This window comes from Aulonocara stuartgranti, assembly GCF_965226115.1.
Source record: "Aulonocara stuartgranti genome assembly, chromosome: 3".
Taxonomy (NCBI): Eukaryota; Metazoa; Chordata; class Actinopteri; order Cichliformes; family Cichlidae; genus Aulonocara; species Aulonocara stuartgranti.
The window spans coordinates 63729862-63752392 of NC_138941.1; the positions used below are offsets into that span (position 1 = coordinate 63729862).

Sequence of the window (22531 nt, forward strand, 5' to 3'; positions counted from 1 at the left end):
CACCATTTAATTATATTATTTTTAATTTTAAGATATTTTTTATATGTAATTTAAACTGTTTCCTCTCTTATATTTGTAGCACTTTGGTCAACATTGTTGGATGTAAAGTGCGTTATAAATAAAGATGCTATGCGATGCTATGCTATCTAATGCAAAAATATATGGAATGAGCCCCTTTGTAAGGGCCATGAAGATGTATATTGCATATTTAATGTTGTGAGGACGCCATCAACTAACTGCTGTCGAAACTGAAACTCAATTTTATTATTATTATTATTATTAATCATTACGTTATCCGACTTTTTAATGTTAAACAAAACAGAAAAGAAAACATTTCTCTGAAAATGATCAGGCAAAGGCCTGGATTGAAAATGAGAAAAAAACAGACAAAACTGAAAGAAAAAAGAATTATATAACTTTCGAAAACCTGGAGATCTGGATACTTTCACTTTCTGATGACAAGACTCTCGCTAAAGCAGAGAGAAGGTGTCGGGCGAGCAGTAATAATGCCACCTGTATCTCACTTCCTTTCAGTTGCTCAGCAAAACCACAGTCATCTACAGGAAGAAGCTGCTTTTTCCTCCCAGTGTTTAAGATAACTCGGCCATTTGGTTTCTTTTGTTTTTCACTTTTAAGATATTCTCTAATCAAAATAGTTGCTCCGAGTTTTGCCTCAGATCTCAGAGTCTTCAGAGTTAGTCTGATGAGGAGGGACCTTTTCTTCCATGTAGGATCAACTGATTTTGTTCCAATTTAGTTTCCAGTTTAATTTATCATTTAGTTTGACCATTTTACAACTTTGTTTATCTGCTTTGTTGCCATCGAACAGAAAGCCCTTCTTTTTCAAAATGCAACATGTCATCCTGTGACAGAAGAAGAGGAGGAGGGTTTGACTTTGAGTGACTGTAAACTGCTGGTCTGATTTCACCAAGAGGCTCGATGGAGAAAACACCTCTGCTAACGCTGCTCTGTAAGTACATCGCAATGATTATAGCTGTAAAAAAGCTCTCTGATGTGTCTCCATCACAAACATACATTTTTGTGTAGAAACAAAGGAGTTTTATATAGATGAGGCGACACAGAGGAGGCCAAGTAGAAGGAAGAAGGTTAAAGAGGAAATCTGAAAAATTCATAATAAGTAAAGTCAGTGTAGATACTTGATTTATAGGTTAATGTGCAGTCTTCATACAGATGTGTGGCATGAAACTTTGTTGCATGAGAGTGGTGAAAACAAGACTCTTTAGGAACAGTTATAGAGTGAAAGCATACTTACAATAGTTAAAATGCAATATTCAGAACCACATCCATTACGTTAATGAGTCACACTTAATGATGTGTTAATGTGTCACTTTAATGTTATGTGAAAAACTAAGTACACCCCATCATTCACTAGCTACTGAAGCCCTCTTTAGTTTTTCTGTATGACGTCATCAGTCTCTAACATCATTATGGGGGAATATCGGCCAAATCTTCTTCACAGTGTCTTTTCACTTCATTGAGGTTTGTGAGCATTATAGCCAATCATCTCTCATCTCTTTGGTCCTTGCACTGTCATGATCTTTATTATCTAACATGCTAACTGAGGCCTGTGGAGTCTGACATGTAGCTCTTACAGTTTCTCTGAGCGCTGCAGAGTCTGACCTTGATGTAAATTTGCTGGGACATTCACTCCTGGAAAGATTGTGGCACTGTGTTAAAACACACCTGAATGCTCCGGACCAACAAACTTCCAAAATATCAGTTTGTCTGTCAAGTGCATTTGATCACCTGGCTGCTACCTTTGCTGTGTCCACACAGAAAATGATTCACAGTAACGTGGTAATCATAGCCTGCAGAAAGTTTAAAATCAATGGTGCAGAATATTAAGGGATTATTTGCATCCAAAAATAACGGAGTAGAAGTAGAAAGCATTATTTAAACCAAACTGATCATATCTGTGGACGGCAGAGTTTTATTTATTGTTTTAAATAAATTTAAACTAACCTGAAGATTTCTCATTTCTCTTTAGTTCTGATCTCACTGCTGTTGCACACAACAAACCCAGGTCAGTAACCTCACTAAGAGCTTCACTTAAATAAAACTGACTGAGTTTTATGCCGTATTAGTGAATTATGTCCTGTGTATTTCTCAGAGATGTTTATATTTTTATTCATTTTAAATGTTGCTGTTAGGCTAATATGACACGTCAGTAATTACTTATCACCAAATTCTTGCGTCTCTTGATTTTAATCATAAACAAAGCTGAAGATGATCAGGCTCCTGCAGAGACATTATTCTAGCAGTCTATCTGATCTCATCAAAGCCTTCTAACTGCATCACAACCTTAGTTTAAATCGCGACCAGACTGAACATTTATCTTTTAAAGAACTGCTGGAAATGTTTTAGTTTGGTTTGGATTTTCTTGAAGATTCACCCCTAATGTTTGGCTGTGATTCACAAAATTGCTTGTGAAAGAATTAATGAATTAAAGAACTTATGTTTGAATATACTGTGTGCTGGGTTTTGTATGTCTCTTTAAGATTTTTTTATGAAACTTTGACACAAATAAAGTTATTACTAAAATAATAATTACATTTACTCTTCCTCACAAGCTCGTCTGACTGTGAGTCCCAGCAGCTCTCAGTTCTTTAAAGGAGACTTTGTGTCTCTGAGCTGTGAGGAGGACGACAGCTCTGCTGGATGGACTCTGAGGAGAAACACAAGCAGAGACACCAGGAGTCAGTGTGGAGCTGACTGGGGGAGCTCATCTGGTTCTTCCTGCACTATCAGTCACATCATCCCACTCGACAGTGGAGTTTACTGGTGTGAGTCCAGAGAGGGTCCCATCAGTAACATGGTTAAGCTGACAGTCACTGGTAAGCTGAGTGTGTGGAGTTAGTGTTGATGAAGCTGTGTGTAAATGGATGAAATGCTGTAGTTTGTCTCTGTGTTGAGGTGGATCAGTGATCCTGCAGAGTCCTGTCCTCCCTGTGATGGAGGGAGATGACGTCACTCTGCTCTGTAAAACAAAGACCACTCCCTCCAACCTCCCAGCTGCTTTCTATAAAGATGGCTCCCTCATCAGGAAGCAGCCTACAGGTCACATGACCATCCAGCATGTTTCCAGGTCTGATGAAGGCCTCTACAAGTGTGACATCAGCGGTCATGGAGAGTCTCCATCCAGCTGGATCACTGTCACAGGTGAGGAGCTTCACTCTGATTTCACCTCTTATTTCATCCACATATTCACCTGAACATGTGAGATTCTCTATGCAGATAAACCTACAAACACAACCTCACCCACCACCTCTGTAACTCCATCCCCTACCTCTGCGCTGCCCCCTGACTCCACCTCCTTCCATCCTGTGATCAGACTGGTCTGTCACCTGATGGTGTTCATTCCATACTTCATCTCCACTTTCCTCATGGTGTCTTTATATCGACGCAGAGCCAAAGGTAACGCCACCAAAATGGATTGTTTATCAATTTTGATTGCTTTTGTGTTGTTAAAACCTGTCTGATCACCACATGTGACAGGAAATGACCTTCTCATCTCCAAGGTAATAACACCATCAGCCAGTGCTGAGCAGAGATTGGCTGAGGACTCTGATGACATTGTGGTGGTGACCGCTGAGCACCAGTTCTGAGCTGCACAGAGTTTCTGCTTCCTTAGTGGTTCTCATTGCATTGTGTGAAGTCATAAACCCTGCTTTGTTACTGTGAACCTCTGAAGTTTGCTTTGTTCTGTCGGCTCACAGCGTGAGGGTGTCACCAGTTACCGTAGCATGCGTGTTTTTCGACCATGAGAGGAAACCCACAAAGGCACAACTCTGCTGCTCTCTGTGCACATTTTTCTACAGACATCAAACTCATCACAGCCTGCCGACTTTCAGGTGCAGTGGAAACTTCTAGTGTGGCTTTACGTCAGCCATCTGTGGTGTGGTTGCTCTCAGCTTTGCCTGCAGCACCACCCTGGACTGTGAACTTCAAAAATTGCACTTCAGATTAACTGGACTTCCCATCTTTCCATCCCCTCTTAAAGAAGACAGCCCAGACAGAAATACTTTTGTATCTTTTTGCCTCTCTAACCTGTTATTCTGAGTCTCTTTTTCGTGGTTGCACAGGCTTGTTGTTTATCTTTTTGCCCTCATGCATCCAAATCTGAGAAAAAGCAGTTTTATTAGGCCTAATTGAGGTTTTGGATCATCTAAGTTCTCACTCTCTTGGATAAGTTATTTATTTCATAAGAGCATTTATTTGATGATTGAGCAGCTGTACATGTTCTGGCTTCTTCTCAGGTCATATACCGCAGACACTGTGTTGTTTTATGTCACTGACTTTACAAGGACAAATATTTTTCTAAGTGAATGCAGTTTTGATATTCAGATGTGTTTTTATACCATGAAGAGAATTATAGATACTTATGTCTGTGTCTTGTTAAATAATAAAATGAATGTGACTGAAACTTTGAAACTTTGACATTAACTGAATCTGATCATTGATGAGACAAAAGTTCTGAAAGTTGACTCGCTGACCTTTGAACTCAGGGCTTTGTGGAGTGCAAACAGTTTCATATGAGCTGTATTCATGTTCAAAAAGGTCCTGAGATCATCGTGTTCATGTTACTGTCAGAACCTGATCACAGTAAAAGACTGATTGGTGTGTGATGTGACTGAGTGACTCTGCAAAGCACTTTGCATGACAGCACAACACCAGCAGGTGGCAGCACAGGAGGTTCAGCCTAGGCAGCCTAGTTTGACCTCTGACCTTTAATTAGAGAAAACTGTAAATATGTAAATACAATATATGTGTATATGCATATATGAATATATACTATAATATATATCCATATATATATATATATTAAATGATTATACAGTTAGATTTGTTATGGCGAGTAGAGCCATGACATACTTATGACCCCGAGCTTCTAATCAAAGGACAAGCAAGTTGTCTTATGTGCCAAAAATTTGGCTCCTATGCTTGTGATCGAGTTTTACATTTATTAAGCCACTGAAAAATTTGTTTGCTTGTGTTTAAGATTTCATCCTAAAGAGAATATTTTGATTTTATCTTGTCATCCATTTGTGCCATTAAAAATGAACTTAACTCAACTGAACTGGTTTCATGTCTTATGAAATTTTAAAGAATTTTACATATTCGTCATTTTTATATTGCTAGTTATATTTTCAAATAGCTCTCATAGGCCCTGAATTCATGATATTCTTGACTGAGAGTAGTACAACGCTCCTGTTGCAATTAAATGTGCTATATAAATAATTAAACTATTAGTACAACATACAGGACGTCTACCAGTCCGTGCCCGGCCACTCTCAGTGTTCCTTCACTCTGCCTCTAGACAACCCCCTCTAAACACCATCCCAATCACAAGCACTATAAACTACAGCATCTCTAATATGAAATTTAACTCATGCTACTAAATAGGAACAGGATCAACTAAATCCAGAGGATTATTGACACGTCCTACCTGCAGAGGTAAACTCCAGGAGGAAGACAAACATTCCTACATTCCAGAGTAATACAGCTGTTACAGGAGGCATTCTCACATGAGCAATCTGACAATCCAGCTGTTTTTATGTCTCTATGTTCCAAATAACTCTGTGTTTATTAATTCTATATTCAGGTTTATAGTCAAAGGAGCTTGCAAAGAAAACGATGACCTGGATGACTGAGAACCTTCACAGACATATTCAGGTTTATAAAGAAACATGTTTTCTGAGCTAATGAATGACTGAATGGGGGGAAACCAGTGGCTGTTGTTTTATCACAGAAGGAGGTGTTTGAGCAAAGAATAACAAGACAAAGGGGCAGTACACAAATAATGTTTTAACGACTCCAAACTTTATGGCAGACTCTTAACAGCCCTCTAGTGGAGACAGACCAAAGAGGCCGTCAGCACATGAAGAAACAGAAGTACATATTTCCTGTGTTATGATCCTCACAGACTCCCCCCCTCCTTTCTTTTCTTTCCTTTCTTTAATGAAACTAATAAAACTGACTGGCCACTTTACTGGGTACAGGTTGCTGATATATGATAGCATCACACTGTTGCTGCAGATTTGTAGCCTGCACATCCATGACATAAATCTCCCGTTCTAAAAACACCCAGAGCTTCTCTTTTGGACTGAGATGTAGTGTTTGCAGAGGCCAGGTGAGTATAGTGAACATCCATCAGATGCTTTCCTATTCTTATCACATCCATTTATTCATGCGTGTGCACGGAAACATGTGCATGCATGGAAATGGATGTGGGAAATATGAGAGCCAGAGATAAAGGAACATGTCTGGACAAATCCATGACAAAGATATAAAAAGGATGTGTCAGAAGAGTACACCGTCCTTCCACTAGTTTCCTGCAGATGAGTCGAGGAGAAAGATTGTGGCAGGTCACCTTTAATCCTAAAGCAAAGACTTTGGAAATGTGTGTCTCCCACACTGATGACAAGAACCAATCACAGTGTTGGTCTTTGTCTCAGCAGGAGAAGTTTTATCTGTTTCTGACAGTCAGTGGTTAAAGCAGCCTGATTACTGCAGTCACTCGTCAATAATCAAACCACCTGCAGATCACTTCCTCTCAGCTGAACCACAGTCATGTACAGAATAATGCAAGCTGTTTCCAAAAACCTGAAACATCATCGCTGTTTAAGATAAAAATATAAAATAAAATACAACATCATTGATGGTTACTGTTGAGATTATTTCAGATTACATTAGAGAAGTTTGTCCTCAAATCTCAAAAAAGGGACTGTCAGTGAAGGCATCTCAGGTACTGATGTTTTCATGTATTTACTTCTGTCTGTGGTTTCCTGACTGACTTCAGCCGCTCACCCACAGTGTGTGTTTAATGGTACCAGTGTTCCCCTTTAGGTTGGATGTAGATTTCATTTCTCTCCATCCTGCTATTTAGGTTTAGCATTTTAAAACTTTATTCTTTGCTTTATTCCAGTAAAACAGAGAAACCTGTGCGTTAGCTGAAAACCACAACTCTGGCATCCTGTCACAGAGGAGGGTTTGACTTTAAGTGGCTGTGAAGTGTCAAAGTGTTGATATCACCGAGAGTAGGATGAAGAACACATCTGTGCTGTGGCTGCTCTGTAAGTACACTGCAATGACTGTGTATGAAAATTTGTTGATTCTCCACCACAAACATCCAGGTTGGTGTAGAATCAGAGAGGTATTAGATCAGTTTTCATCGGGGGGAACGAGAAGAGGAAAGAGGGTCAAGAGGAACTCAACAGTCTTCAAAACAACAACTAGCTAAAGTAAAAGATATGGAGTAAAAATGCTTAATATACATCAAATTTCCTCATGAGTGTGCTTGTTCTGCATCAGTGTGTAACTCACCACAGTCTGGTGGTTACCTGTTTTCTGTAATCTGGTTAAATGTCAAACTCAAATCAACCTGAGTGTCATTTCTCTTTAGTTCTGATCTCACTGCTGAGCTGCTCAACAAACCAAGGTCAGTAACCTTCTTCTGTCACAGTTTAAACCTGACATAAACGACACCTAAAGTCCTTTTTTATGCTTTGCGTTATGTGATAATCATTACAGTGATTTATCTCTGGGTATGGTAATGTTTGACCTTATTATAGCTTCAGTTTCACTAAATCATCCAGTATTTGATGTTAACCAGAGACGCAGATTATCTGACACTTATTGTGTGATTGTTATTGACAACAAGAGGATAATTTAGTTTGTGTACTTGATGTATATCCTCCTCACAGCTCGTCTGACTGTGAGTCCCAGCAGCTCTCAGGTCTTTGAAGGAGACTTTTTGTCTCTGAGCTGTGAGGAGGACGACAGCTCTGCTGGATGGACTCTGAGGAGAAACACAAGCAAACAACAGAGGACTCAGTGTGGAGATGGGTGGGGAAAACCAGCTGGTTCTTCCTGTAACATCAGCTACATTGACCCACTGGACAGTGGAGTTTACTGGTGTGAGTCCAGAGAGGGTCCCATCAGTAACATGGTTAACCTGACAGTCACTGGTAAGCTGAGTGTGTGGAGTTAGTGTTGATGAAGCTGTGTGTAAATGGATGAAATGCTGTAGTTTGTCTCTGTGTTGAGGTGGATCAGTGATCCTGCAGAGTCCTGTCCTCCCTGTGATGGAGGGAGATGACGTCACTCTGCTCTGTAAAACAAAGACCACTCCCTCCAACCTCCCAGCTGCTTTCTATAAAGATGGCTCCCTCATCAGGAAGCAGCCTACAGGTCACATGACCATCCAGCATGTTTCCAGGTCTGATGAAGGCCTCTACAAGTGTGACATCAGCGGTCATGGAGAGTCTCCATCCAGCTGGATCACTGTCACAGGTGAGGAGCTTCACTCTGATTTCACCTCTTTTTTTATCCACATATTCACCTGAACATGTGAGATTCTCTCTGCAGGTAGACCTACAACCACAAGCTCACTCTTCACCTCTACAACCCCATCCCCATCTCCAGCCCTTCTAGCTGACCTTGTGTTGAGAGTTTTCTTCTACCTGGTCGTTTTCACTCCATACTTCATCTCCACTCTCCTCGTGGTGTCTTTGTATCAACACAGAGCCAAAGGTAACAGTCTAAATCACCTTGATTACATACTGTGGTCAATTCAATGTAAAAAAGTTTAATTGCGTGCTTTTTCTTTTTGTGCCCCATTCTTGTGGAACAGCCTCCCTCAAAATATTAGGCAGGCATGCTCTGTGGAGGTTTTTAAAACTGAGTTGAAGACACATCTGTTCACCCTATCTTACATGTCTTAAATCTATGTCTTTTAGTTTTTAAATTCTTACTGTTTTTAACTACTATTGTGTTTTTACTTGTACTGCTAGTTATCCCTTTTATTTATTCATCTTTTTAGTTTCAAATAGCTGTTCAGCACTTTGTTTAAAAGCACTTTAAAAATAAAGTTATTATTATTATTATTATTATTATTAATTACCTCATCTAACAGGAAATGATGAGCTCATCTCTAAGGTAACAGCCACGCCCAATCAGGCTGGGCAGAGATCAGCTAAGGACTTGGATGACATCGTGGCGGTCACCACTGAGCATCACTTCTGAGCTTAAGAGACACGATATCAGATCACTGTGATTGAATTATATGTGAAATCATTGCTTTAAGATGGAACTAAAATGTAAGATATACACACTCTTCATTTTAGTGCAATTTAAGAGTTGTTGTGTGTTGCAGAAGTCAATGAAACTGCTATCTTTGTGAACTGTTGGGTTATGTTTATATTTCTGGTATCCTCTTGAAACTTGGTATCACGACAAAATGTGTAACGTTTAACCAGATTTATTGAAAACCTGATGAATTGGCCTCATTATTTGGCAAAGTTAACATTTAAACAAGTGTGACAGCCAAAGAAAGACTAAAACTCCTGCCCTCCCACTTTCAGGCCACCTTATCAGACTTCACACAAGAAGAATCAAGGAGGCTTACTGAAAAAGTAAAAATGTGATTTAAATGTGTAATATAATATTACTATATTATATTATTATTATTATTTAAATCTATTGAAAGAGTTGTTAACCAGAGACTTGATTAACAATGTCTAAATTCAGAAACAGGTAAACAGCACACCTTAAAAACAAAACAAAACAAAAAAACATTTATTTTATGTATTTACAGCAAGCGTATTTAAAAAAAAAGTATTAACCGGACAGAATTTTGAGTCCCGCGTGGTAGACTTGGTGTTTGTTCTTCCTGCCAAATGATGCATTTGTTCCCACCCATCGGGGACACTTGTTAGCACTCATCCTCCAGCTTCATTGTGCTAACGTGTTTATAATAACCTTCCCATAGCACTGAAGCTAGCTACCAGGCAGGACACAATTATTTCCCGACTTCTACAACGCTTCAAATACTGGCTGCTGTTTAGTTTTGTTCAATGGAACATTTCTAACTCTCAGTGATGGCACATTGTTCGCGTTTGTAAAACCAAAGAAGAATTTGTATCCATGACTAATGATGTACTTAAGTGGGGGGATACTTTGCTTTGTTCCTTTGTCCTTATGTACATTAGAAAAACAACAATAACAATGACAATAAAAAGTAACACAGCACACACAGACACATCATCTATATCTGAAGGAGACCTGTCCTCATCCCCTCTGTCCTCGTCTCTCCACATCTGTTTATCCTCTTCATCCATGACACCTGCAGAGCAGACACAGTGTGAGGACAAATGTAACAATTGTGTACTTATTACATTAGTATTGTCACCCTTTGAAACATGTCAGCAGCTCATTCAGAGGCTTTGGGGCACATGAGAAGAAAATAAAAACCAACCAAGCTGATTTTTTTTGTATTTGTTGATATCTTTTTCCTGTCTCATCACACTGAACTGAATGTGCCTCAGCTCCACAGGAAAGGAGTTTGAAAGCACAAGAATCAGAGATGAGATCATCTGATGATGCTCTACTCGTTTATGACCTAATAACCTTTTGTGTTATTAAAGGTTATGTAGGACAGCAGGTGCAGGTTTCACTGGGGACTTTGTAGCACTGTGGTACAATTAGGCTGAGTGGCTGTTAGATAAATTCCACCTCTATCCTAACTTTATATTATTTAATGAACTGAGAGCAGACTCACCTGAAGCTGTGATGTTGAGCATGATGAAGCACTTAAGCTCATCAGTTCTTTTGGTGAATAAAATCCGACACTGGTATGTTCTTGCGTCACCGAATTTTTTAAATAATTTTTTTCAACTTTTAAAATGTAAAAAGCAACACTACCTTTATTTCTTATTGAACACCACTGACACATCTACCTGGCTCTTAGTAGGTGTGGCCAAAGTTTCAGATTATGAGCAATGTTTTTGCTTTCACACTTTCATTCTAGCAGTTTCTGGTTTCATCTGCTTCAGACTGTCACATTAAAATGAGGTCACATGACTCAAAATGAGCCCTGCTGCCTGCACCAATCACAGACGTTATTGGATGATGACGATGATAAACTTGTGATTAAAAAAACAACACAAAAAAGCAAAAATGTGAGAATAAAATGCAAATCTGCTGCAAACTTTACGGTGGACACTAAAGTGTAGTAATCGTCACCTCTGCCTACAGCCCACCTGACTGTAACACTGACAAAGTCAAGACTTTCAAACTCTTGATTTTGTTGTACGTGTTTACAGTGAGAGTAAAGTTGAATCAGTCCAAGACCACAGTCACAGGGACACGAGGCCGCTGCTTTGATAGAAGAGTAAAATCTCACCTGTACACACGAACAACAGAAGGCAGGCAAGCAGCAGAATCCAGAAGAGCATCGCAGATGTTCCTGAGCGCATCTCTCATTGCCAGTGTTGGGGAGTAACGGAATACATGTACCGCCGTTACGTATTTAAAATACAAAATATGAGTAACTGTATTCCGTTACAGTTACCATTTAAAAAGGTGGTATTCAGAATACAGTTACTTTGTTGAAATAAATGGATTACACTGCGGTACTTTCCTGTTTCATATTGTCGCGGGTCAGGACTGTTTGGGTTGTTTGACAGCTACGTTCTGTTGTTCCAGGCGGCAGCGTTACGGTTGCCATGGTTACAGGGCGACGAGCTCTCTCTCTGACTGTGTGTTTCCGGGGTGAGAGAGCGCCTTTTCGTTGTTGTTGTGCTAAGCTAACAGGCAGAATGCTACAAGCATAGCTCTAAAGAATGTAGCATCATGGGCAGTGTAGTCCGTGTTGCAGGGAGAATGGACTGCCATACACATTATGGGTCTGTGAGCGCGAGGAGGGAGAAAAAGGGGAGTGGAAAGGTACGAGTTGTCATCGAGGAAAAACGGGAGCTGGAAACATGTAAATATAATAATAACCACTGCAGCCAAGAAGAGTGCCTGACGAGCCCAGTTGTAAGTAAGCTATTAAGACTCGACTGTAGACCTTGCAAGAAAAGTTGACCCACACAACAAAGTAAAGCTATTTTTCGGCTACGAGCCGACAGGGACCCCGCCGTATTAGTCAGAGGTCCCTTTACTACAGTTCGGAGTCGCGGACCTTCAGTAATAGTAATAAATCACACAGCAATAGTACATTCACGTTGTTGTAAAAAGCATGATAATATATTAAGTAATCCAAAGTATTCAGAATACGTTACTGTCATTGAGTAACGTAACGGAATACGTTACAGAATACATTTTGGGGCATGTATTCTGTATTCTGTAATGGAATACATTTTAAAAGTAACCTTCCCAACACTGCTCATTGCTCTACAGATCCCAGATCAGGCTGTTAACAGAGAAGCTGAACAGGCTATAACACCCACAACACCCACTTCAAGTGGGTGTTGTGGGTGTTTCCTTCAAGGAGATTTATGAGTGACGGACAGTCACATGACTTACAGGGATATTTCTTTTTTAAATACGATTTTCAAGCTCACATCAAGCCCTCGTGCCACAACTAAGTTTGAACTAATTTGCCAATTAAAGTCTTTTGTTGAATGGATTCCTGAACTGACCGTTCATCACTGTTCATCGTTCATCACAGAAACATTAAAAAGAAGAAATCTGTAAAACTGAAACCACTAAAGGAGACCGCGTCACATGACTGTATCATGTGACGTGGTCTCGTTCACCACAGAGTAAAGCAAGGAGAGATATAGAAATAATCAAAGTACTTTAGGTATTTCAAATTTTGCTATCATTACTATTTAAATATTTAGCAACTTTAAATATTTAAATAGTGTAGATATAGAAATATTTTAATGAATGAGCACATTGTAGTTATTATGCTTTGTGGGATTTTTTGTGTTATTTTTAGTGCTTTTCCCCCACATGTAATTGTCAATAACAGCTCTGAGGTTTCCAGTTTCCTGTTTCTGATGAAAGTTTCCCTGCAGGGTTAATAAGACAAGTAAAGAAAGACTTAAGTTTTACATAAGTGTCTGTACAGACAGTAGATGTAATTCTTATTGTTCTGTTCACCTGTGTACTCTATTTGTAGTTTGATTAGGTTAATAATTTAGTAGTTTTGTAGCTGTAAACATCCTGACATGTTGGCTTTATGTTTTCCATGACTGACGGCTCTGTGGTTAATCATGTGCATCTTCCTCTTCTGTCCTCAAGTCACTCGACAGCTCTGACAAACAGAAGCTGTCAAACTGTCACTGTGAGCCATATTTTAGACCTAGCTTTAGTCCAGACATCACTTTTCTTTTTCCGTTATAGAAAGTAAACAGGGTTCAGCACACAAATTAAGGAAAGGTTTGTTCAAAATCAATGAATTAAAAATAATTTAATAATATTTTATGATTGACCTGCAAAAGATATTTTAAACAACAATCTGTCTTTATCAATTATTTCAGTTTTTGTGGATTTACTTTTGTATGTTTGCTGCTGTGATTGAGTTTCCATCTTGTTCTCTTTCACTGTTTGACAAACACAAAACAATTATAAATATTATTTGACTACAGTATGGATGGAACGCAATGTTTTAATGATGCCAGTAAGTATAATGTTATGTATAGTTTATTGTGTGGCACTATGCTGTTAACGCTACAACTGTGAGCTGGCACTTTTACGGGGTCAGTAACCTTTGGTCTCACTTTTTGTTCTTCTTTGTGCTCATAGTTTGTGGTCAGAGAGAGAGAGAGAGAGAGAGAGACAGGGGAATCCACAAAGAGCAAAAATAGCTTGACCTCAGCCACAGACTGGAAGCGGCAGGAACGTCTTTCAGCGGTTTCAGAACAGACTGTGTAAGTGTGCCGTTTCAGGAAAGTTAAGGACCTGCGCCTCCTACGTACATGTGCTTTATCACACCTGGTGGATATATTTAACCTCTTTCACAGAACAACCATGATAATTTCCTGTAATATTAGTGCCACAGAAGAGTAGTGCAGTTATATAAAAATAGAAATAGAGTGATTCCTGTGTGTGTTGCACCAACCTTGCTACCTTGCTACCTTGCGGTGACTCACACACACACACATCCCTCCATTGCTGAAGCAGTTACAAGACTCTTTGGCCACAAATGATTGGTGAGTGTCATGGTGGGAACCCCGAACCAGATGGTGGACACCGGAGGTGAAGGCAGCCGTCACGCTAAAGAAGAAGAAGAGTCTTACTGGGTTTGGTCAGCCTGTGGGTCTTTGGAGGCAACTGATGGGTACCAGCAGGCAAAAACTCACCATGCTGTAGTCACGGTGTATAGTGGGCGTGGGTTGGGTTCATTTAATGATTACAGTGGACATAAAAATGAGCATGACTCAATATCCAAATATGAACACATTTCATGAGAAGCAGCAATAGAAGTAAGTATGTAAACACTGTAAAGAGGAATAATATTTACTGGTGTTACATGGATTAGTATTATATCCATTATACTTTAAGTTATGATCTTTTTCAATAGATGTTCAGATCCTGTAAAGTGAGGAAAACCTATTACTCCACTAATAATCCTCCTTTATACACAATGTGTTGGATTTTCTTATAGGAATAAATGGAAATGATCTCTAGGAGTAAATCAGTGATACATCTGTTTATAATCATGTGGTCATTTGAAAAAAGTCTGTTAGTCTGACAGAACTCCGGGTCATGTATGTAGGTAAAGTCACCAGCTTGCAACCTTCTGTCTGCTGTGCCCAGATTAAACCATGGTCTCGTGCTGCCATCTACTGATAGTAAAGTGCAACAACAGGCTGTCCAACTCTAATCTTCCACCACTGAAACTTTAATATCACTCGCGTTTTATGAATGCGGAGCACCGTTTTTGTATCTGATATGGAAGGAAATTCACACTCACACATATAAACATCACAAAATGTCTTTTCTAATTAGTTTTTTGCAGGCGTGTTCACACCTGGTGATCTCTGGTGGTCTTACATCCAAGTCCTAACTGGGTCCAACCTGCTCAGTGACATCACACAGGATCAGGAGAGCTCAGCTCTTTAAAAAACGCCCTGTCACACCTGTTTTAACTGACACAGAACACCACAAAAATCTAACGTCAAATATGTGTTCACATTTTTGATTTAATTAAAGTAATATACACTCACTGGCCACTTTATTAGGTACACCTTCCTAATATTGCGTTGGACCCTTTTTTGCCTTCATACTGTTTTAATTCTTCGTGGCAGATTCAACAAGGTGCTGGAAACATTTCTCTGCAATTTTTGGTCCATCACTCACTTCCACAATGGCCCAAAGCTGCTGTATTAGATTACGATTTGGTGACTCTGGAGTGTGGGATATTTGAGTGTAGTGAACTCATTATCATGTTAAAGAAACCATATCACACTCAGGTCGGCTGTGATGTATAACATTCAGTTTGTGTGTCAAGAAAATCCTCCACACGTCACACCACACCTGACGGACAGGAAGCAGCATGTGAGGCTGGGAAAGAATGTCTCGGACTCCCGGACCATCAGCACCGGCTCCCCTCAGGGCTGTGTTCTTTCTCCTCTGCTCTTCTCCCTGTACACCAACTGCTGCACCTCCACCCACCAGTCTGTCAAGCTAATCAAGTTTGCAGATGACACCACCGTTATTGGGCTCATCTCGGACGGGGATGAGTCTGCCTACAGGAGGGAGGTTGAACGTCTGGTGTCCTGGTGCAGCCACAACAACCTGGTGCTGAATGCCCAGAAGACAGTGGAGATTATTGTGGACTTCAGGAAGCACACAGCCCCACTCCCCCCCATCATCCTGACTGACACCCCCATCACCTCTGTGGACTCATTCCGCTTCCTGGGTACCACCTTCACCCAGGACCTGAAGTGGGAGCCCACCATCACCTCCGTCATCAAGAAAGCCCAGCAGAGGATGTACTTCCTGAGGCAGCTGAAGAAATTCAACCTGCCAACACGGACGATGATGCAGTTCTACACTGCAATCATTGAGTCCATCCTCACCTCCTCCATCACCGTGTGGTACGCTGGAGCCACTATCAGGGACAAACAGAGACTGCAGCGTGTTGTGCGCTCTGCTGAGAAGGTGATTGGCTGCAGACTCCCATCTCTGCAGGACCTGTACACCTCCAGGACACTGCGGCGTGCAGCTCGGATCTCAGCTGACCCTTCTCACCCTGGACACAGTCTGTTTGACCTGCTCCCCTCAGGCAGGAGGCTCCGGTCCATTCGCACCAGAACCTCTCGCCATAAGAACAGTTTCTTCCCCTCTGCTGTTGGACACATGAACAATAACCATATGACTGTTCCCACCACTAACACATGACCCTACACTGTGTCACTGCATCATTCCATGATTGGCACTGATCACCACCTGCACTCATGTATATATCTTTCTACGCAGCACTTTTTATTCTTATTCTCATGTATATATCTCATGTATATCTCATGCACATATCTTTCTACGTAGCACTTTTAATTCTTATTCTCATGTATATATCTCATGTATATCTCATGCACATATCTTTCTACGCAGCACTTTTAATTCTTATTCTCATGTATATATCTCATGTATATCTCATGCACATATCTTTCTACGTAGCACTTTTAATTCTTATTCCTACTTTTATTTTTTCATGTCTATTTAAGTGCTATTTATGACACTATGTTTGCACTGAAGCACCGCAGCAATTTCCTAATGTTGTAAACCTGCTCAACATTTGGCAATAAACCCCTTTCTGATTCTGATTCTGATTCTGACCACAGGCTGAACTGGTGCAAAGCAGGATGGATTCATGCTTTCATCCTACATTTAGATCCTACTATCTAAACGTTGCAGCAGAAATTAAGATAAAATAGCGTGTGTGGATGATTCAGCACCTACAACTCAGAAGAAGATGACAGTGGAAAAGACTGGAGACAGTTGAGTGTAACAAGTGTTTGTTTGAGGTCAAATGCAGTCTGGAGGAGAGGGGCGAAACAAAAGCAAATATGTGCCAAACATTAATGTAAATCTTGAAACCAGCACATTTAATCAAACTCTCGTTAGCTTTTAATAACTGACTTGGCAGCAACACACACACACACACACACACACACACACACACACACACACAACCCCGTTCAGCTATCTTAGTAAGGACCTTCATTGACATAATGGTTTCCCTAGCCCCTTACCCTAACCCTAACCATAACCTAAATGTAACCCTGACACTAAAACCACATTTTGAGCCTCAAAAAGGCCTTCAAACTTGTGAGGACCGGTGAGTCCTCACAAGTGACTGTTGGTTCTCACAAGTATAGTAGAATGCAGATTTCGGTCCTCACAAAGATAGCTAGACAGGAACACACACACACGCACACACACAATGACATCTATTTTGAGGAAACCTGCTGTATTCACATGCAGGACATTTAATCAGTTCGAATCCATTAGTTACATTATTACAGTGCATGACATCATCAAAGCAGACAGTCAGAAAAAAAAGACGGAAAGAAAAAAGAAAAGACAATAAACAGACAGAGCTGAAGTAGAAAAGCTTCTAGATCGTCTTCTGCCTCCTCTGGGATGCCTCAGAACACTAAGTAATCCCTCATGTTATGGTAAATGGCCTGTATTTGTATAGTGCTTTACTAGTCCCTAAGGACCCCACAGCGCTTCACACATTCAGTCATCCACCGACATTCACACACACATTCACACACTGGTGATGGCAGCTACATTGTAGCCACAGCCACCCTGAGGCACACTGACAGAGGCGAGGCTGCCGGACACTGGCGCCCTCTGACCACCACCAGTAGGCAACGGGTGAAGTGTCTTGCCCAAGGACACAACGACCAAGACTGTCCAAGCTGAGGCTCGAACCGGCAACTTTCCGGTTACAAAGCGAACTCCCAACTCTTGAGCCACGATCGCTCCAGGTCATGTGTCTGGAGCTCAATATAAGCTTATTTAATTTTCTTCCAAGAGCCGGGTCATCCCCTCTGTGAATGTTTCCACCTGCTGCCGGCTGATTGAAATGTTTGTCATGAATGTCGCGCCACCATGTGTGATACTGCCAAGCTTCTCGTCGATGTCTCACATGAATACAGCAGCATTTTTTCACCCTTTAGAAGTGCAAAATATTCCAGTTGCCTTCAAGGACATGGCTCAAATTACAAGTTGTGACTATTTTATGAAGTGGTAATATATTCATGTGCAAGAGTTTTTGTCTTGTTAGTCTGATCCTCAAACACACCAGATACTATCACCATTATCATTTAGTCAGTGGATTTTCTTTTTTTGCTCTGTCCCAGTGCAAAGACTTTCAGGGAAAGTTCTGGACATGTTTCACACTCATTGAATTTCTGTCCATCAGTTCACCTGTCGTTCAGCCCGATCACAGCCCAAGTTCCGACTCTTTTGCTGTTTTCTTTACACCAAATATCCAACAGCAGCAACAATGAGAAGCAGGCTGGAAACTGATAGACTGGATACAAGTCCAACAGATCCGTCCTTCTTCGCTCCTTGTCTTTGAACTGCAGGAAAGAAACAGGTGTCAGGTGTGTTAGGTAGGTGATGAGTGAAGAACAGAACAGGAACCAGCTTCACTGTGAATCATGACCTGTTTCCTGATTCTCGCTGAAAACCTTTTCAACCATCAGCTAAATCTATCTACTGTGGCCTGAACTGGTTTAATGTTGCCAGGCGGATTGTCAGAGTGGCCACAAAGTGACTGGAAAGCTCTGACGATGCTTACTGTCAGCTTCTCTCTTTCACTCTCGCTGTCATTACTGTCAGTGTAACACTTGTTTAAAACCACTCAGGGTAACACAGTGGTGGCCAGCCGGCTGGGGCCGTAGGTTCTTGACAGCTTCCTCCCACAGTTGAAGAACATCCACACGTTAGGTTAACTGGTGAGTCTAAACTGGTATTGATGGTTTTCTGTCCGACTGGCAACCTGTCCAACCTGTCCAGGGTGTACCTGTCTGTAGCCTTCTGGCACCTGGGATAAACTCAACCCTAACCTTGACCTCGAATTTGATGAGTGGAAGTGGGCTGGGTTAAATCTCACCAGCAGGTGGCGCTATTGCTTTGTCTGTTCATGGGTTGCATTGCGATAGCTAGTAGCGGCTATGCAGAGTCAGAAGCAGGAAATATTTCTCACATGTGCGCTTGTGATGGTTAAAGAGTCATTAATGAACCCAACTCCATCGTTATTTATGACTTTGTGGAAAATGCTGCCTCTGAGTATTTTGAGCTTTTGACATGTTTTCAATTATTACTTTCTGGTACTTTGAGTACAATTGTGATTTTTACAGAGGTTAATTTTAAGAAACAGGCTACTATGTAACTTCAGGTCTCATTGCACCTTGTTTAATTTTTATCACTCAGCTGTAAAATGTTCATGAGGGATTGTTGTGGACTCCCAGGTTTGTGAATGTGATAACTTGAGAAGGAAGTGGAATTAAAAATCAATACCATAGCTGTAGCTAGTAAAAAAATCTCAGACAAGTATAACTCTCAGGGATATCAACCTCAAGGTCAGAGGTCAAATGAAAAAAAAAATCCTGTCAGGTGACGTAGGATATTGAAATTGATACCATAAGTGCGTCGACCCTGAGACTGAAGTATATGTTTCCTGATGTCTGTTAGTTTTACTTTACATTTTGAAGGGCCGTCTTAATAAAGTAGCCAGCACACCTGTCACTGGTCAAAGAGCTGTCTGTCTGCTTAGCTGTGCTTCACACAGTAGTAGCAGAACAGGAGGAAAGTGGATAGATGCACATACCTTGGCATTTATGGAAGTTGATATTTTACTAATAAACCATGCCACCGTGCTGCCTTAAACCAGTTCAATAAATGTATAATCATAAGAGTATATACCTGAAGCCAGGACATGACTCATAAAATGGATGAAAGCAGGAAGAGTGAATTCTTACTCTTGATTTAACCAGCTTGTCTTGCTCATCGACGGACAAACAGTTACAGAGGACACACTCGAGGCTTCAACTCACCTGCAGGTGTAACTTTCAGCTTGGTTTCCTGCTTCATCTCAGATCTCTGGCTGTGATCTGTTTCATATGAGATGTGGCACTCATATGTTCCAGTGTCATTAACGGTGACGTTGTGAAGAATGATGGACATTTTTCCACTTTTCATGTTTGGGTCTTCCAGCTCCACTCGACCTTTGAAAGACTCATGCTGGTATGTTTTGTAAAGACGATCTTCCCGTAAGAAACAGACGTAATCGTCTGCTTTCAGGTCACTCTTGGTCCATGCTACCCGTAAGATGTTCCCTTCATGGGGACCCTGACAATCGAGAGTTGCATCCTCTCCAACCTCCACTTCTTTCTCGTCTAAAAGAAAAGAATCCAGAAATACTGCACACCCCAAATTATAGCTGGATTAGTGTTGTTGGTTAGTGCATTACAATCATTCTGGACAGGCTCATATTTGCTACTTACAACCAGCACACTGTCATAGTCCAGTTTTTCAACTGAAAGCTGAAAAATGAAAACACACACACACCTTGTGTGTGCCTTTGCTTAGAAATCTTAAAAATCTGCCCACAAATGCAAAAAAAAAGTGCGAGCGCAATCCAAATGCAAATCAGATAACAGTAGCTGTGACCACAGAGTGAATCTATATTAACAGTAGGCCGACTAGAAAGGGAAGAAATCCCCCACAGCTGTTATTTTTCGGGGAAGTTAAGCAAAGCATTGACGAGAAAAATACTTTAAATAGTTTGAGGTCACGGGCCTCACTGTAACAGAGGAAATCACTTTAATGAATCCATTGTGACTATGCTGTAAAACATTGAAAACAAAAGCCTTTTGTAACAATATTAACTTCAAGCTGTTGCTTTAAGTACACTGTAAAAACTAAACTTCAAATAAAAATGTAGATCACAGGTTAAAATAACAACATTTTCTAGTGAAGGAAAGTTAAAGTAGAAATAAATAAATAATTAAAAACCTTGGCAACATCAAAGAGTCAGTGTGCCTAAAATTAAAAAATCCCCACATTCCTCTGAGTCACTGTCTCATATTATCATGTTAACAGCATCATTTCTCTGCAGCTCAGAAACATGTGGATCCACTGGTAACCAACTGAAATGTACAAATGTAACATTACCATTTAAAAAACATGAACCCTTTTCCACAGAAATACCATTAAATAATAACAATGTAAACATGCTCTTTCACTCACCTGCAGATCCAAGAATTAGAGCCAAAAACAGGAGGACTTGGAGAGTGTTCATCTGTGACAGGTGGCTGTAGACGGTGGCGTGATGATAGGAAGCATTAGGCTTTCACACGAATCAGAGGGGGGGACAAAGTGTGGGAGGTTCAAAGGAAAGTAGCGTTTAAGAGAATGTGAGATCACACTTATTTAATGCTCATGATATGAACATGATATGATATAAAAACTGTAAAACATTAGGAATCTGACATACAGTTTAGATGATGTCTCTCATCTCTCAGGCTTTTTACAGGAATTCGAGCTGCATTTGAGAAAAGGCTTCAGGGTCATGTTGGCTTCTATAGATCTGGTGCTCAGGGCCTCTGTGCTGCGCTTTAACATGGCCATTTTCTAGACACTAGTAAGATTTCTTCATGTTTTGTCATCTGCCTGTGTGTCAGTGGTAGACTGCATGATTTTGTATGTTCCTGTTCGGTCTCATCTTCAGAGTCACTCCGTCAGCTCATCTTGGAGTATCGTCTTCCTGATTTATTCATGGATGCTGTCCTGATGGCTCAGGTCTTATTCCTAGTGTTGTTGCTGTATTTTTAAAAGTGGCACAAATATGAAAAATAGAAATTCCTCAGGAGGAGGTTGATGGATCTTGTGGTGTGTGGTTTTTGTGTGTGTAGCTTTATCTTAAAATGACTAAGAACAGTGCCGATGTTTTTGCAACTGATGGTGGCTTCTCTGTTTGTCTGTGGCATCACTGAGATGGTCGTGTCCCTAACAGGGCCGAGGCAGGAAAGAGAGCAGGGGCGTTCACACGGTTTCACTTCTCTGTTGTTAACGATTGTGATGAGCTCATGTTGGTAAAATGAATCATTCCTGTCACGCCAAAGAAATGTGGGTACTAACCATTAAGAACTCTTTGGAATTTGTGTTCACAGGTTTTTCAAAGTTACAGGCCCTCAGAGTGCATTGGAGAGGGGGTTAAACGCTCAAATTTTGACAGCATTTTTGATTCCTCATAAATTGATAAGTTATTCACAGAAACATTCACAACTGTAGTCAAAGCTGGCACATTTGTATTTGAGGTTCATTCATGTGCCTCATGAAGACTCTGAAACTGTCTGACAGACGTTTGGGGATTTTTTTTTCTTCACTGTGGTGAAGAATCGTTTTCATCACTTTCCTTTCTTCGTGTTCCTCCTTTGTTCTCTGTCTTCGGCTCTTCCACCTTTAGCTCTCCACGGTTCTGCATCAGCATCAAGCACACCCGTGGTTCATCACCCCAACGTTCCTCCTCACGAACACAAAGTGAGACCAGAACTGTTTGTTTATTCTTCATCGATCTGCAGCCCGACCGATCCAACAGTGTCTGTGGAAGTTTTTTGCCTCTGATGTTTTTTACGACTCAAACCTGAGTGTCATTTCTCTTTAGTTCTGATGTCACCTCTGAGCAACACAAACCTTCTGCCGTCACAGTTACTTTCAGCTGCTCACTATTTCACCACAGTGGGAACTTTTTTTAACG

The 22531-nt window shown here is 40.7% G+C and overlaps 2 protein-coding genes and 1 long non-coding RNA gene across 3 annotated transcripts in view; 2 read left to right on the forward strand and 1 right to left on the reverse strand.

Annotated features, from left to right (window-relative positions):
* The first annotated feature begins 605 nt into the window (after positions 1–605).
* LOC309694896 (low affinity immunoglobulin gamma Fc region receptor III-like) lies at positions 606–4759 on the forward strand. The gene is made up of 7 exons (XM_082515137.1): positions 606–727; positions 830–970; positions 2009–2044; positions 2592–2855; positions 2935–3180; positions 3256–3435; positions 3517–4759. Exons 2-7 carry the CDS (start codon positions 940–942, stop codon positions 3624–3626), a joined length of 867 nt encoding a protein of 288 aa, XP_082371263.1. The 5' UTR covers positions 606–727; positions 830–939; the 3' UTR covers positions 3627–4759.
* Positions 4760–7046: 2287 nt separating this feature from the next.
* Positions 7047–22531, forward strand: part of LOC309695013 (Fc receptor-like protein 1) — a 36219-nt gene continuing 20734 nt past the window's right edge. The window contains exons 1-2 of the mRNA XM_082515373.1: positions 7047–7094; positions 7424–7459. Coding sequence (XP_082371499.1) covers positions 7064–7094; positions 7424–7459 — 67 coding nt within the window. The 5' untranslated portion in view covers positions 7047–7063. The remainder of the gene's footprint in view (positions 7095–7423; positions 7460–22531) is intronic.
* Positions 18052–21065, reverse strand: LOC309696825. The gene is made up of 3 exons (XR_014273669.1): positions 21022–21065; positions 19827–20168; positions 18052–18347 (listed from the first exon to the last, which is right to left on the reverse strand). It is a non-coding gene; the product is annotated as an uncharacterized lncRNA (long non-coding RNA).